Source organism: Rana temporaria, chromosome 1, assembly GCF_905171775.1.
Source record: "Rana temporaria chromosome 1, aRanTem1.1, whole genome shotgun sequence".
NCBI lineage: Eukaryota > Metazoa > Chordata > Amphibia > Anura > Ranidae > Rana > Rana temporaria.
This window is the reverse complement of record NC_053489.1, coordinates 200,177,688-200,195,459: the sequence shown is the minus strand read 5'-3', so window position 1 is coordinate 200,195,459 and position 17,772 is coordinate 200,177,688. Positions and strand designations below refer to the sequence as shown.

The 17,772-nt window shown below is 43.5% G+C and overlaps 1 protein-coding gene across 3 annotated transcripts in view; it reads right to left on the bottom strand.

Moving 5' to 3' along the window:
• Nucleotides 1–17,772, bottom strand: part of LOC120935633 (E1A-binding protein p400-like) — a 164,386-nt gene that overhangs the window by 29,746 nt on the left and 116,868 nt on the right. For all 3 annotated transcript variants that reach the window (XM_040347686.1, XM_040347691.1, XM_040347688.1), the window contains exons 44-48: nt 15,917–16,035; nt 9,606–9,777; nt 9,363–9,520; nt 2,808–2,984; nt 2,388–2,553 (exon numbers count right to left, since the gene is read on the bottom strand). In XM_040347686.1, coding sequence (XP_040203620.1) covers nt 2,388–2,553; nt 2,808–2,984; nt 9,363–9,520; nt 9,606–9,777; nt 15,917–16,035 — 792 coding nt within the window. The remainder of the gene's footprint in view (nt 1–2,387; nt 2,554–2,807; nt 2,985–9,362; nt 9,521–9,605; nt 9,778–15,916; nt 16,036–17,772) is intronic.

Genomic DNA, 17,772 nt, shown 5'->3' with positions numbered 1-17,772 from the left:
CCAGGTGCTTTGGATGTCCTCTATACAGACGAAAATTCTAACATGTGGACAAAAAAGCCAGCAGCTCTGAAGATTCCATCTGAAGTCTTTATTATAACATGACTAAGTTAAAAGTAAAAGGTTAATGCGTTGCGGCAGCACAATTGTTCACAGCACAATTAAAACGAGAAACACATCATAATGAGCACAACTGTATCTAACCAGAGACTAGTAGGCACTGCCTCAATCAGTCTACCTTAGCCAGAATTTGGCAAGAATTTAAAAGAGTAACAACAAAATTTTGTTGGTGAAAAATCAGCAGCCTCTGCCAAAATGTCAGCGTTGCCCTAGCATTTTGCAAATGTAAGTGAGCAATTCAGCTTCTACTGTATGAATATGGTCACAGGGAGGAGAGGCAGAAGAGCATTTATGGCTGGTGGCACCCACAGTTTTCAGAGGCGATAGCCTTTAAAACACATCAGACATAGTGGCAGAGATATCTGCTTTAGTCAGACAGAATGCATGTTACATGTTTTTTGGGAGTTCATTTCAGTGCGCTGGAGCAGTGTCAGAGCAAGACCTTGCTCTGGAACGAGGCAGCTATTAATCTGAGACAAATGCAACATTTCCCCAGGGCCTGATGTGGACATTTGTCTCATTTGCTGCCACTTCCAAGCCCCCTATGAGGATTTTCCCCTATGGGGTACTCACAGTATTGACATGGACTAGAGAAGATTCAGCGTGCCTGCATTGAAGGAATCACAACACATGGAACCGAGTTCCTGTGGCTGTCCCTCTGAGATATTAGGCAGCAAGTGAGACCACAAACGATCAGTTTGTGTCGTCAGAAGATGGGGACTGTAAGTTTGCAATTAGAAGTGTTCCAAGTACAAAGTCACTAGTCAGAGAGGAATAGATGTGGAGGAAAGATCACCAAATTTAATTAGGCAAATGCTTTATTCTACAAAGCAGAAGAAAGAAAGTGAATAACAACTATGGAAAACACACAAATAGTGTAGATTAACCCATAACCTGTGCCTTATAGGATAAGAGGATATAACGTAGTTTGTGTACTACAAATCCAAGTAATGATCCAACAAGTCACGTAGAACCAGGAACAGATATTTAACGGTACAGGGAAACGTCTTACCTTGTCCATATTGATGGTCCTGTTCAGAATAGAGTTTGCCCATCATGGTGACCATACCCCCTGAAGGGGTCTTCAGGGTCTGGGTGTTCTAGATAGGACCACTGGCCCTGGACCTGTATAACACCCTTACACCATGTGTCAAGGTGAGAGCCTAACACAAATCCAGCACTTTAAGGAAACATTACAGGTTGGCCCCACTGCTACAGGGTTTGGATATGGCTCCCAAGGTATACACTGAGGCTAAGTGATCCAGAAACTGCTAGTGAGCCATAAGCCAATAAGCAGTCAGACCTTGATACAAGTGTCAGTTGAGGGAAAACAAATCTGTTAAAATATATAAAAAAAAAATTCTCCAACATGGGAAGTGATCCATTACCTAGGGACACTAGCAAAAAACGATAGCCTGACAGTGTACATGGTTATATAGATACACCTGAAGGTAGCAAAATATGGGCCAATAGTCAATTATTGTGTACTGTACAATTAAGATAATATTTTTTAGCTATACATATAAAGTGATATTAAATATCACTTTATATGTATATCTGTGTGTATGACTGTGTGTCCCAAGCGTGTCACGATCCTACGGGGTAAAATGACCGCACCAGCCAAGCAGACTCTGGCTGGGAAAAGCGCCCAGAGGCGATTCAGTTCGCATGAGTTGCGCTATACAAGTCATTCATTCATTCAAATGCTCCATTTTTAAACACTTCAGCAACTGATTTATTAACTGAGTATGCACCTTCTTGTTCCTGTTAAAACTGGTGCAATGACAGCTCCCCAGCTCTCCGGTTTCAGAATGGCGCCTTTCTCTTGCAGTGTCCTATGGCGCCACCCTTAAATGCAGTGACTACAGCCAAGTCTCCCTACACTGCATGCATCCATTGAAACACACAGCCCCATAGCCTATGATGGAAAGACACTGCCCTGCTCCTCCCCTCCTCCTCTTTTCTCCAAACAGACCAACTAGAGACTGCACTGCCCACTGTTAACTCTTTCCTGTGAAGTTCACATGTTCAGGGAAGCAGCACTGAGATTGCAGGAGACAACAGCAATGAAAGCTGTGAAATGCAAGTGTTGGGGTGGCAATTTTATAGAACTGATTACTGGGAAATGTTTATTTTATTGGGCTCAATGTGTTAAAAAAAAAAAAAAAGCTGAGGGTTTAATGCCACTTTTTACAACATATTGAGGAACATTTCCAGAACATAATATAAAATGTTATCAAATGCAACAAATGCTTATTACAGTATTGTACCTGCAACTTTCTGGGGCTGGTTGATAGAAACACTGATTCCTGCCATGGTAACTGGAAGGGTGGTGACGCCTCCAGATGAAACGACAGCTGATACCACAGGTGGTTTAGCCAGAGCAACTTGGGCTGTCTGCCCTGGTTGAGCTTGAATTGGCCCCTGAGCCTGCAACTAGAGAAAGACAATTGTTAAAATAAATTCATCTAAGCCAGTTGTCATCAGAGCCCACTAACAGGCCAGGTTTTATGTATTACTTTGGGGAGATACAGACTAGAATACTAGAATACTGCAATCACTGAGCAGCAAATGTGATGTATTTCTGTTATCTTGCAAACCTGGCCTGTTAGTGGGCCCTGAGGACAGGGTTGATGACCACTGATCTAAGAAAACAGTATCATGTTGTAGATTTGTCTATCCAGTCTCACCAGACGAGTCACTTGTAGATTTGCCACTGTGGTTCCAGTAAGCACAGCGCCTCCTCGAGAAGTAGTTACGGTTGCCAGCTGCTGTTGTTGCTGCGGCTGAACTTGCATTTGCGTTCCTGTCTGCGCCACTTGCTGAGAAAGCTGCAGCTTATGCTTCTGTAACTTCATTAACTGTTCCTGTCAAAGAAAAATAGAATAGCAACAATGTAACCATATTTTGCTACAAACATTTAAAGCAGAATAATTTTTAACTGAGTTCTAGGAGAAGCAAATACTGTTTAAATGTTCAAAGTATATCCTGTGTTGTCTTTTGTGTATTTATTCCAGAACTGGGTAGTAATGCAGTGTGAAACTTTTCCTCTGTGTAGGAGCTTCCTTTAATCAAGCAGTCACTGCTGCTCTCTCTCCTTGTTCAGGGCGACTGTTCCTGTAAATAATGGCACCCCCACTTCCCCAGTCTATGTAGTATTCTGCAGACAGCCTGTAGTGGGTGCAGCTTCAGGTTCTCATCCACAGTTCTGCTATCTGCACAGGCTATGTTCAGCACAGTGATAATGTCACAATATCGGAGTTAAGGACATTTAGTCACACAAAGTGAATACCTGTTGTGTAAGTTTTTGTGTATGAAGTTGGGATATAATGCAAATACTCAGTCTGACACACCGCTACACTGATTTTGGTAAAGAGCCTCAAACAGAGGCTCTTTACCACTTGATCAGCCGTGAGTAAAGGAGAGCTGATTGACTGCTCTCCTGACAGAAGGGGGGGGGGGTCTGTGCTGATTGATTATCAGCACAGCCCCCCCCCCCCTCAGATTATTTTGTACCCTTTTCCTGACTGATACCTTTTAACAATGAGATTCCTCTGATGCTTTGAAAGCTCTCTGCGGACCATGGCTTTTGCTGTAGGATGCGACTAAGAAAATGTCAGGAAAGACCTACGAGAACAGCTGAACTTTATTTGGGGTTAATCGGAGGCACTTAAACCGCTTCAGCCCTGGAGGAATTTGGCTTCCCAATGACCGGGCCATTTTTTGCGATTCTGCACTGCGTCGTTTTAACTGACAATTGCGCGGTCGTGCGACAGTGCACCCAAACAAAATTAACGTCCTTTTTTCCCCCACAAATAGAGCTTTCTTTTGCTGGTATTTGATCACCTCTGTGGTTTTTATTTTTTGCGCTATAAACAAAATGATAAAAATTCTGTTTCGGTAGAGTGTAGCATGACCGCGCAATTTTCATTTAAACGGTGACAGTGCAGAAAGCTGAAAATTGCCTTTGGCAGGAAGGGGGGTAAGTGCCTGGTATTGAAGTAGTTAATGTGTTTTCCACCTACTGTGCACGCATTGCAGCAGGATCTGGATTTAACATGACAAACAGCGCAGTGGCCAAAACCCTTTCCATAGTACCCTCTAAGAATATCACTTTGCCTCCACATGTGAATAAGAGGCAGAGTTCACCAATGCAAAAAACACTGCGGCTCCTCTCGGTGAGTAGTTTCCATAGTAAAGGGAGTTATGGGCTGCTTCCAGGCATACCTGCACTTACTTATTCATGGCTATATATGGAATATAAAGTAGGAATTAAAAACACACTTTACAGAGGGACGATGAAGTGCAGCTAAATGAATGTGTGCAACTAAATCTTTTGTTTTAATGCAAATTGTTAGACAGTACCATTTAGTTTTTTTCAGACTAGCTGGGTATTGTGCTAATAAGATTTTTGTTTGTGCTGTGTTTTCTATAGTAGCATAACAAGAGTGGCATCAAAAAAAGACCAAATGGTCCATCAAGTCTGCTCCTTTGTATACGATTGATAGCTTCATTTTACTAATAAAACAAGTACAAATCTTCGGGTAAAAGAGGACGACAAATGGAGGATTAGGGTGAAGATAGAACAACCCAATTACATACCTAAATCCTGGCACAGAAAGAAATTAGTTCCTACAGACTTCAGTAAGAGCATAATTACAGTGCATCCGGAAGAATTCACATCGCTTCACTTTTTCCACATTTTATGTTACAGCCTTATTCCAAAATGGATTAAATTCATTATTTTCCTCAAAATTCTACAAACAATACCTCAAAGAAAACGTGAAAGAAGTTTGTTTGAAATCTTTGCAAATTTATCAAAAAATAACGAAATAATTCCCATGTACATAAGTATTCACAGCCATTGCTGAACATTTTTGTTTGAGCACCTTTGGCACCAATTACAGCCTCATGTCTTTTTGAGTATGATGCTACAAGCTGGGCACACCTATTTTTGGGCATTTTCTCCCATTCTTCTTTGCAGGACCTCTCAAGCTCCATCAGGTTGGATGGGGTGAATCGGTGTACAGCCATTTTCAGATCTCTCCAGAGATGTTCAATTGGGTTCAAGTCTGGGCCCTGGTTGGCCCACTAAAGGACATTCACAGAGTTGTCCTGTACCCTCTCCTTTGTTATCTTGGCTGTGTGCTTAGGGTCGTTGTCCTGTTGGAAAACGATCCTTCGCCCCCAGTCGGAAGACCAGAGCGCTTTAGAGCACATTTTCATCAAGGAGGTCTCTGTACATTGCGGCATTCATCTTTCCCAGGATCCTGACTAGTCTCCCAGTTCCTGCCACTGAAAAACATACCCACAGAATGATGCTGCCACCACCATGCTTTACTGTAGGAATGGTATAGGCCAGGTGATGAGCAGTGCCTGCTTTCCTCCAGACATGATGCTTGCCGTTCGGGCCAAAGAGTTTAATCTTTGTTTTATCAGACCAGAGAATTTTGTTTCTCATGTCCTTCAGGTGTCTTTTGGTAAACTCCAGGATGGGCTGTCATGTGCCCTTTACGGAGGAGTGCTGCAGAAATTTTTTCTGTACCCTTCCCCAGATCTGTGTCTCAATAACAATCCTGTCTCGTAGATCTGCAGATAATTCCTTTGACTTCATGGCTTGATTTGTGCTCTGACATGCACGGTTAAAAGGGTGTACAGGCAGATGTTTTTTTTTTTTATCCTAATGCATTCTATGCATTAAGATAAAAAGCCTTTTGTGTGCAGCAGCCACCCTCAGCCGCCCTAATACTTACTTGAGCCCCATCTCTACCCAGTGATGTCCACAAGTCCCTCGGCCATCCGAGACCATCCCTCAGAGAGAGTCTGAGTGGATACACGGAGCTGCAACTCGGCTGCCCTCATAGCAAACCGTTTGCTGTGGGGGAACTCAACAGGAGGGAGGGGCCAGGTGCTTCAGCCAGGGACCCGAGAAGAGGAGGATCCGGGCTGCTCTGTGCAAAACCACTGCAGATAAGGATAACGAGACTTTTCAATCAGTTTAACTGTGGACCTTATATAGACAGGTGTGTGCTTTTCAAAATCATGTCCAAGCAAACGAAGGTTTGCAGTTCAAGGGCCACTGCTGTGGAACGCGCTACCAACAATCATCTGCATGGAACAAAACCATTGCGCCTTCAACAAAAAACTTAAGACCCACCTCTTCTGAAAGGATCAGGACCAAATCTGGATGCAAAGCGCCTTGAGGCGATTTAGTTCGCATTTGCAGCGCTATACAAGTTCTCACTCACTTACTCGCAACTGAATTTACCACAGATGGACTCCAATCAAATTGTAGAAACATCTCAAGGTTGATCAGTGGAAACAGGATGCGCCCGAGCTTAATTTTGAGCGTCATGGCAAAGGTGTAAATACTTTTGTACATGTGATGTTTTTTATTTAAAAAATTGGCAAAGATTTCAAACTTCTTTCAACTTGTCAATATGGGGTATGGTTTGTAGAATTGTGAGGAAAATAATGAATTTAGTCCAGTCTGGACTAAATCTGTAACATAACAAAATGTGAAAAAGGTGAAGCGATGTGAATACTTTCCGGATGCACGATACATAACTTTCTTCAGACGTGACGGAGGAGAGGTAATTGAATAAATTCTGAAATCTGGCGCATAGACAATATAAACTATGGATGAAGCAAAAAGGGTAAATTTTGAGCAAAGGTGGCCATACTGTACGTGTATCAAAATTTGGCCGGGTTAGCAGGGACCAGCCAAATTTCAATCCACGTATGAACAGGCTGGTTGTATACAAGTCAATCTATTGATCGACTTGTGTATAACCAGCCTGCTGGGTTTTTCCAGATCGATCAGTCCCGCCGGTTATAGCCAGCAACACTGATCACTATATTCTGATGGCAGATCCCCATTAATCCCTGCTCGTTGAATGTAAAAAATAAAAATGAATAGTGTATGGTCTGCCTACGTCCCATGTTGTATAAATAAGTTGTATCCTGTAGTGTATGGTTAAGAGAAGAGAAATTTAAACATATCTGTATTTTGGAGTACAGTACAGATCACGGGTCACCCTCCCAAACTCTCCTTGTTTACTGTGCACTGCATGCTACAAAACTGAGGACTCATGGAGTGGAGTAGAGTCATAGGGGAGGTGCCCCATGAGGCAAGTCCTCCAAAGCTTGATGGTGTCCAATTACCTGAAGGTACAAGCCTATAACTCATAGTGTATGAATAAGTTGCCTGTGTCCTGTACTGTACGATTAAGATAATAACCATTTTAGAAGTGTGCATGCATGCACTATTTCTAACATGCAATATCAAAAGTACATACATATATGTGTGAAAGGCTAACTGCAAATGGTTTCTGACTTAAATAAAAAAAAAAAGTAAATATTATATATATATATATATATATATATATATATATATATATATATATATATATATATATATATATATATATATATATATATACACACATACATACATACAGTGCCTTGCGAAAGTATTCGGCCCCCTTTAACTTTGCGACCTTTTGCCACATTTCATGCTTCAAATATAAAGATATAAAACTGTAATTTTTTTTGAAGAATCAACAAGTGGGACACAATCATGAAGTGGAACGAAATGTATTGGATATTTCAAACTTTTTTTAAAAATAAAAAACTGAAAAATTGGGCGTGCAAAATTATTCAGCCCCTTTACGTTCAGTGCAGCAAACTCTCTCCAGAAGTTCAGTGAGGATCTCTGAATGATCCAATGTTGACCTAAATGACTAATGATGATAAATAGAATCCACCTGTGTGTAATCAAGTCTCCGTATAAATGCACCTGCACTGTGATAGTCTCAGAGGTCCGTTTAAAGCGCAGAGAGCATCATGAAGAACAAGAAACACACCAGGCAGGTCCGAGATACTGTTGTGGAGAAGTTTAAAGCTGGATTTGGATACAAAAATATCAAGATTTAAACATCCCAAGGAGCACTATGCAAGCGATAATATTGAAATGGAAGGAGTATCAGACCACTGCAAATCTACGAAGACCTGGCCGTCCCTCTAAACTTTCAGCTCATACAAGGAGAAGACTGATCAGAGATGCAGCCAAGAGGCCCATGATCACTCTGGATGAACTGCACAGATCTACAGCTGAGGTGGGAGACTCTGTCCATAGGACAACAATCAGTCGTATACTGCACAAATCTGGCCTTTATGGAAGAGTGGCAAGAAGAAAGCCATTTCTTAAAGATATCCATAAAAAGTGTTGTTTAAAGTTTGCCACAAGCCACCTGGGAGACACACCAAACATGTGGAAGAAGGTGCTCTGGTCAGATGAAACCAAAATCGAACTTTTTGGCAACAATGCAAAACGTTATGTTTGGCGTAAAAGCAACACAGCTCATCACCCTGAACACACCATCCCCACTTTCAAACATGGTGGTGGCAGCATCATGGTTTGGGCCTACTTATCTTCAGCAGGGACAGGGAAGATGGTTAAAATTGATGGGAACATAGATGGAGCCAAATACAGGACCATTCTGGAAGAAAACCTGATGGAGTCTGCAAAAGACCTGAGACTGGGACGGAGATTTGTCTTCCAACAAGACAATGATCCAAAACATAAAGCAAAATCTACAATGGAATGGTTCACAAATAAACATATCCGGGCGGTAGAATGGCCAAGTCAAAGTCCAGACCTGAATCCAATCGAGAATCTGTGGAAAGAACTGAAAACTGCTGTTCACAAACGCTCTCCATCCAACCTCACTGTGCTCGAGCGGTTTTGCAAGGAGGAATGGGCAAAAATGTCAGTCTCTCGATGTGCAAAACTGATATAGGACATACCCCAAGCTACTTACAGTTGTAATCGTAGCAAAACGTGGCGCTACAAAGTATTAACTTAAGGGGGGCTGAATAATTTTGCACGCCCAATTTTAGAGTTTTTTATTTGTTAAAAAAGTTTAAATATCCAATAAATTTCGTTCCACTTCATGATCGTGTCCCACTTGTTGATTCTTCAAAAAAATTACAGTTTTATATCTTTATGTTTGAAGCCTGAAATGTGGCAAAAGGTCGCAAGTTCAAGGGAGCCGAATACTTTTGCAAGGCACTGTATATACTCCGTTAATAGAATTTTGTTGATAATTATAAAATTCTATAAAAAATTTCAAACAGAAAAAAAAACAAGATATTTGTTTCAAGCACACTTTCAAAACAAAAGCCTCTATGTAAATGTAATTTACCATTCCTATTTGAATATCCTGCAGCATATTTTAACTTACCGATGATATCTTAGCAACGGCCTTTATTTGCCCTGGGGATTGTGCTTGGGCCTGCATTTGAGGTACTTGCACCTGGGAAGTAGCCGGTTGTCGAAGCAGCTGAAACTGAGCTTGGGTTATGGTTTTTCCGGCTATTTGAACGCCAGTGGTAGAGGTGGCTGGAAAATATGACAAAAGAGTTAGACGGAATGGAAGGTAAACAGCAATTTGTTATAAGATATAAAAAAGCATGCCGTATGTTACCTGTTGTTACTTGGGTCACAATGGTTCTTGCCTGAGTTTGAATAGGTGTAAGGTTTGTAGATACCACAGTCCCCGCAGTCACAGCTCGAACTCCTGGACTGGTTGCTATGGTCACCATCTCTGTAGGTGTTGTTGCTGTCCTCTGTTGAATTAACTGACCAGTGGCTGCAGACTGATAAAGAAGAATTAATATGGTAACACATTGTTAAAGTGTTAAAAAGCACCTGTCCTACAAAATAAAATTAAAGGATAAGTAAAATATACAACATCTAACTAAACTCACAGATAATGATCAATGGGGTCTATCATGGGCAGCTGTAAATGACGATTCAAAGAATTTCAGGTATGGCTGTTTTTCAAAATACAAGAACAAGTCTCCTGCGCTCTGATATTTTAGAAGGAAATGCTATGCAGTGGTGCAGTTCGATTAAAAGTAATCATCTAGAGTCTTGCAGCCCTCCTCAGAATCGTTGGTATTCATAAAACTATAAAAGAGAAGAAAAAGAGCGGAGGGCGCACCGACCTCGTGTGATACTGATAAAAAATATTTATTTAAATAATAAAATCAATGGTTATACTCACACATTAGGAGTTAAAAACAGGCTTTAAAAATGAATACAGCAGGTATCCAGCGTCGTCAGTGGAACATGAGTGATCACTGCAGACCACGTCAGCTCTGAGGAAAGGGGTACGCCCCCGAAACGCGTCAGTTTTTACTTCCACTGATTGGTCCAAATGATCACTCATGTTCCACTGACGACGCTGGATACCTGCTGTATTCATTTTTAAAGCCTGTTTTTAACTCCTAATGTGTGAGTATAACCATTGATTTTATTATTTAAATAAATATTTTTTATCAGTATCACACGAGGTCGGTGCGCCCTCCGCTCTTTTTGTTTTTCAAAATACCATTGGTCCAGTGAGTGCAGACCAGTGACGGAATGGAGAGAGGGAAGAATCAACTTGAGTGCGAGTGAAACCTTGAATGGACTTTGCCAGCAAATTAAAGTGGAACTCCAGCTAACATCTTTTAAGCAACAGGGGTTTGTTTTTGTTTTGTTTTTTCGTTTTGGGGTAAATGCCTTTTTCCACGATTGATCAGCTGCTGCACTCGCAGGCCTCAAATGAGGAATTTAGCAGGATCTCTATCCCTTTGATAGCATCTCACCAAAAATATTTTTTTTGTTGCAGAGTATGCAAGGACTCACAAAATTTGATTTGCATCTTAGTGCAGAGTGCTGGGAAAATCAGTGAGCCAATCACAGAAGCAGGCATCTACATTTCGGGGGGGGGGGGGGGGGGGAAATACCTCGCAGTTACCCAATTGCATTTTACATAAAATTACAGTGAGGCAGATTGAAAATGAAAGGTCATTTTAAATAACGTTATATTACAATATGGCTTGTGTTGGATTTGAATATGTTGTATTATTGTACTGTAGGATTAAGATACTTATTTTTTAGTTTTTGATTAAGGTGATAAGATTTAAAACCTGTGTCAGGTTTTTGCTGTCTTTGACCCTGTTGGGGAGATAGGCCATTACAATTTGTCCTGGTTATCATTTTGTGGAAAATCCAAAAATGAAGCATCTGTCAGTGTCACATGGTACAAGTGATATCTTCCATTAGAAAGACCTGCACTATATAAAAAAAAAACTTTCTTGCTATTTTAACTATGTTTTAGGAAATATCAATAGCCAGGGTGAAAAAGACACCAGTCCATCCAGTTGAATAAAAATAAATATACATAGAAAACCTCCATATACAGAGCGCTATACCCACATCTGATTTGGAGAAAGGCAATAAAGCATGGAATATTAGACAACAATCTAAAGTCTATGCAAAGTCTAAAGCCCCGTACACACCGGCCGAATATTGGGTGGTAAGGACCAGTTCAATAAAAACAGGCAGACATTTGGCCCGTGTGTATGGCAGACGGTCTGGCTTCTGTTGAAGGGGCATGACGGAAAAAGGTGTGCCGATCGGTATCTAATCAGCGTTCTCAGCCAATGGCTGAGAGCGCTGACCAGTGTGCTCTGACAGAGGGTCCTCCCCCCCTGTCATAACACATCAGCTCAGCGGGGAGATTGCTGTAATAACATTGGTTAGTACAGCGGCTCATTCTGAGCTTTTCACATTTTTTTTTTTTGTTCAGCCCACCGGTTCTTACGGGAATTTTTTTTTAATAAACTGCTGGTGTGTACCAGGCTTAACCCACATTAAAAAAAAAATATCTAATGCTGTTTACTTCGCTCCGGCTCCTCCTCTCTTTTCTGGATGGTAGGCCGGATGTTCCGCTGCTCGTGATTGGCGACTTTAACTGTTGTCTAGACCAGGTGGCAGATAGACACCCGGGCCCTGGTCCCTCTGCCCTCGCTAGGAGTACTCCCCTGGCGCGGTTGCTGCAAGAGGTGGGCTGGGTGGACATCTGGAGGCACCGTAATCCCGGGGTCAGGCAGTTCACGTGCTTTTCGAAGACGCATGGATGCCTATCTAGAATAGACCTGTGGGTGGGAAATTCGAGCATGCTTCCATTGATAGCGGACCTATCACACAGACCCCGCAGTGTGTCTGATCACTCTGCCCTGGTGGTGCAGCTCTGCGTGGCACCGCAGGGGAGCCTGGTTAAGGCACCATGGAAGCTGAATGCCTTTTGGCTGAAGCTGATAAGATCCCATGTGGAAATAGAGGAGGACATACGAAGGTATTTTGCTGATGGGGAAGGAATGGAGCTGAATGTGTTAAACTGGGATGCTTTCAAGGCGTATTTTCGGGGCCTGCTTATAAGGGGAGTGAATGAGGTGAAGAGGGCCTCTGCTGCACTACTGATAGAAGTGGAGAACAGGAAATGGAGCGGGCATATGTCGCTGTTCCTTCTGACCTGACCAGGGAGGCCTGGCAGGCTGCTCAGTCTGCCTACCAGCAATTGCTCTCCTCGTCGGCTGAGAAGAAGAGGTTCTTTGCTAAGCAGGCGTTCTTTGAGGAGGGTGAGAAAACCGGCCGTATATTGGCGCGGATTGCAAACTCCCATCAACGCTCACCTGCGATAGGGGCTATAAGATCAGGGTCAGGAGGGGTAGTCTCTCAGCCAGACCAGATTATGCAGGAACTGGCGGGTTTCTATGAGACCCTGTACAATTCTGGCACGATGTACACCCAGGAGGATCTAGAGATGTATTTAGCCCAAATGGTCTTCCCGGAGCTGTCTGATAGCCAGCGTACCCTGTTAGAAAAACCAATCACTGTCGAGGAGCTACAGGAGGCAGTCAGTGCTTTCCCTAACTGTAAAGCCCCGGGGGAGGACGGGTTGCCCATGGAAGTGTACAAACAGTATCCCGAGGTGTTATTGCCACAGCTTCTAAAAGTCTTTAACAGCGCCAGGGAGGGGGGGACTTTGCCCCCTTCAATGTCCAAAGCAAACATAGTACTGTTGCTCAAGCCAGGCAAGGATCCCGTGGACCCGGGGGCTTATCGCCCCATCTCCCTATTACAGAGCGACATTAAGATACTGGCCAAGGTGCTCGCCATTCGGCTGAATGGGGTGGTGACTTCCTTGGTTCATGGGGATCAGGCTGGGTTCATGCCCAATAAGTCCACGGCGGTTAATCTGAGGAGGCTGTTCCTTAACATGCAAGCACGGGCGGATAATATGGGTAGTAGGGCACTGCTGTCCTTAGATGCTACAAAGGCCTTTGATAGCATTGATTGGAACTATCTCTGGACTGTGTTGCACAAATTTGGATTTGGCCCTGTTTATATCTCCTGGGTGCGGCTGCTGTACAGTCAGCCGCAAGCGGCGATACGGACATTTGGCTCTTTGTCGGGGAGCTTTGCACTGAGGAGGGGGACGCGGCAGGGATGTCCCCTGTCCCCCCTGCTCTTTGCCTTGGCTATCGAGCCGTTGGCCATTGGTATTAGAGCTAACCCCCGCATCACTGGATTCTGCTATGGTGACATGCAGGAAAAAGTGATGCTATATGCTGATGACACTCTCCTTCTATTGGGTGACACGGATTCCTCCCTCAGGGAAGCTATGGTGGCAATTACAGAGTTTGGACAATTCTCTGGTTTGCTTATAAACTGGGCAAAATCGTCACTACTTTTGTTAGATGGCGACGATACGCAGATAATTAACCCCGTATGCCCCATACCCGTTACTTCGTCCTTTAAGTACCTGGGAGTACAGATCACTGCTAGGCCACAGGATTTCATCCATCTAAATATCTCTCCCCTACTTCTGAAATTTAGAGACAAAGTTAAGACTTGGAAGGCCCTACTCCTGTCGGTTGCCGGCCGGGTGAATCTTATTAAGATGATACTCATGCCGCAACTGTTGTACTTTCTACACAACACCCCCATGGTTATACCCCTGAAGGTTTTTCATACAGTAAATAGTATTTTCCGAGGTCTCATATGGAAAGATAGGACGCCTAGGATTAAACTGGAACACCTGCAGAGACCTAAAGACGGCGGGGGATTGGCGTTGCCAAACCCCTGGCTGTACTATTTGGCGGCTCAGATGCAGCAGCTGGTTGGTATGTTTCGGCCGGCGGTGAGATCCTCGGCTCAGAAGCTTATGGAGCACACCGTGGGCGGAAGACCGATCCCTGAGGCATTGGAGGCGCAAGCCTTTGCTAAACCGCACAAGAAGCTCCCCACTTTTAGTTTAATCCAGAAGGTATGGAATAAGGTCAAGTACGTTCAAAACGCGGAGGGTTACACGAAATACAGCCCTACATGGCAGAACGGCACATACACTGAATTGGCCAAGTTGCAGTCCGGGGCCAGGTGGAAACAGTATGGGATCACGCACCTCACACACATATTCAGTAACGGGGTGCTCCGCTCGTTCTCTGTACTACAGGGGGCGTTTGGCTTGCCCCAGACTATGCACTTCTCCTATCTGCAGTTGAGGCACGCAGTGGCGGCACAGGGTCGCTCCTATGAGTGGTGCCTGTCGCCGACCCCTGCTTTTGATCTTCTGGGGGATGCTGGGACATCAAAAGGCTTTATTTCTCAGTGCTACGCCATTCTGCTACAGTACGTGATGAAGCAGCATCCCCTGAGAATACAGGAAAGGTGGGAGGCGGATGCGGGTGAGCTGGATGGGGAACAATGGGAAGAAATCTTTCAGGCAGTAGGCAAATGCTCGCTGAATGTTTCACAGAGGCTCACACAACTGTATATTTTGCTGCGCACTTACTATACCCCACACAGGCTCCATAAGATGAATCCACAGCATGATCCAACCTGTACCAGGTGCAAAAGAGACCATGGTGATCTGATCCATATGCTGTGGAGATGCCCAAAGCTCCACACGTATTGGGCGGGAGTTGCGAGTACCGTAAATTCAACATTTGGCGTGGCTCTTCCACAGGACCCGAGGGCTTGTCTCTTGGGGGCTCTGGAGGAGTACGAATGGGAGGAAGCGGACAGAGAGGCGATACACAGGGTTCTGTTCCAAGCAAGGAAACTCATTATGGTTCACTGGAGGGCTGAGGCTCCTCCGACTCTGGCTGAATGGATTAATAATATTGGGCTGGTGCTGAGGATGGAGAAAGTGGTGTATCAACACAGGGGTAATACCCACAAATTTGAGAAATTATGGGCAAAGTGGTTGGATGTGCCAGGTCTAGCCCCGGTAGACCTTGTGATGGATAGACTTTTGGGCATCAATGTGGGGTGAGATGGGGACGGTGCTACTTGGCGGGATGGTGATGTTTGAAACGGTTTGGGGGGAGGGGGCTCTACCTCCTGTCTATAAATACTCAACGACTACTGGATGTCTTAACCTTTGTTGTTATTTTGTCCCCGCAATGTTAAGGGGACCTTGCATACTTTGTACCTCTGCAAACTAAATAAAATTTTGTTGGATTCAAAAAAAAAAATGCTGTTTACTTCAGTCAGCTCTCACACTGCGGCCAATCACCCTGTATGGTACCTGCAGGTACCGCTTGGCGGGCCTTGAGGGTCCCTTTGGGTGACATTCTATAGAAGGTCCTACAAAAGCTCCAGAAGAAGCCATGATTATGGCGAAACACGTAGAGGCAACCAACTTTTGTATTATGACCGCATTCCCTTTTCATGTTTTAAACTTTAATCATTTTTTAACCATGTTTGTTCAAATAAAATTATGAAATTCCTAATATCAATTTGATTTGTTTTTGCACCTCAAAACTCCCAATTTTGTTTCTTGGTATTTTTCTGAAGAGATGAGAAAAGAGAGGATTCCTGAGCACCTGCTATTGATTACTGTACTATGATATTGTAACTTTGTAGGCATATCACAAGTTGATATTAAAGAACACTTACTGAAACTGCACTGGTTACCACAGGAGACACCAATCGCTTGTTGATAGGTTGGAAGGTTGCAGAGGGAACATTTGCCATGCCAGACACTGTGTTTACAAGAACATTTGCAGTGACTGTCCCTAAATTAGAGAATAGAAAAAAGTGTTGAATATTTAAATATCTAAATTTAGACACCCACAAGAGCAATATCCACTAGAGCATATTAGGACTACCCACACATACAGCAAATTATATTTTTGGTGCAATTAATAGTGAAACAATGAGTCTCAATGGTTCCAAGAGTGACTGGGTGACAGGCAAATAAAAAAAAATGCCAACAGATGCAAAGGGCATGCACATATACAGTGCCTTGAAAAAGCATTCATACCCCTTGAAATTTTCCATATTTTGTCATGGTTCAACCAAAAACCTAAATGTATTTTATTGGAATTTTATGTGATAGACCAACACAAAGTGGCACATAATCGTGAAGTGGAAGCACAATTATAAATGGTTTTCAAATAAATATCTGAAAAAGTAGTGTGCATTTGTATTCAGCCCCCTTTAGACCCCTTTCACACTGGTGCGGTTTTCAGGAGCTTTAGTACTGGAAATAGCCTCTGCTAAGTGCCTGAAAACCTCTCATTCATTCAAGTGAGACTTTTCACACGGGGGTGCTGTGCTTGAGGAACAGGAAAAAATATCCTGCAAGCAGCATCTGTGGGGCAGCTTGGGAGCGCAGTATACTGAGCTCCCAAAACGCCCCTGCCTATTGGAAGGAATAGGCAGTGCTTTGAAAGCACTGCAAAACAAGAGTATTTAAAACACCTTCTTTGGGGGTAAAAGCGCCCCGCTAGCGGCCAAAAAGCGCCGCTAAAACAGCACCACTAAAACGAGTGGTGCTTTAGCGCTGACAGGGGCGCATCCCCAGTGTGAAATGGGTCTTGCTCTGATACCCCTAACTAAAATCTAGTGGAACCAATTGCCTTCAGAAGTCACCTGATTAGTAAATAGAGTTCATCTGTGTGTGATTTAATCTCACTATAAATACAGCTATTCTGTGAAGCCCTCCGGGGTTGGTTAGAGAACCTTAGTGAACCAACAGCATCATGAAGACCAAGGAACACATCAGACAGGTCAGGGATAAAGTTGTGGAAAAGTTTAAAGCAGGGTTAGGTTATAAAAAAATATCTCAAGCTTTGAACATCTCATGGAGCACTGTTCAATACATCATCCGAAAATGGAAAGAGTTTGGCCCAACTGCAAATCTACCAAGACATGGACGTCCACCTAAATTAACAGGCCGGGCAAAGAGAACGTTAATCAGAGAAGCAGCCATGGTGGGAGAAGCTGTCCACAGGACAACTATTAGTTGTGCACTCCACAAATCTGGCCTTTATGGAAGAGTGGCAAGAAAGAAAGACATTGTTGAAAGAAAGCCATAAAAAGTCCCATTTGCAGTTAGCGAGAAACAATGTGGGGGACACAGCAAAAATGTGGAAGAAGGTGCTCTGGTCAGAGAACACAATTTAACTTTTTGGCCTAAAAGCAAAATGCTGTGTGTTGCTTAAAATGAACACTGCACATCATCCTGAACAAACCATCCCCCACAGGGAAACATGTGGTGGTAGCATCATGTGGTGGGGATGCTTTTATTTAGCAGGGACAGAGAATCTGGTGAAAGTGGATGGGACGATGGATGGAGCCAAATACAGGGCAATCTTAGAAGAAAACCTTGGCTCCGTCTTCCCATTATCACAGACCAGCTTCCCTGTCCCTGCTGAAGAAAAGCACCCCCACAACATGATGCATCATTTTGTGGGGGTGCATCATGTCTCACAGTGGGGATGGTGTTTTCAGGGTGATGTGCCATGTTA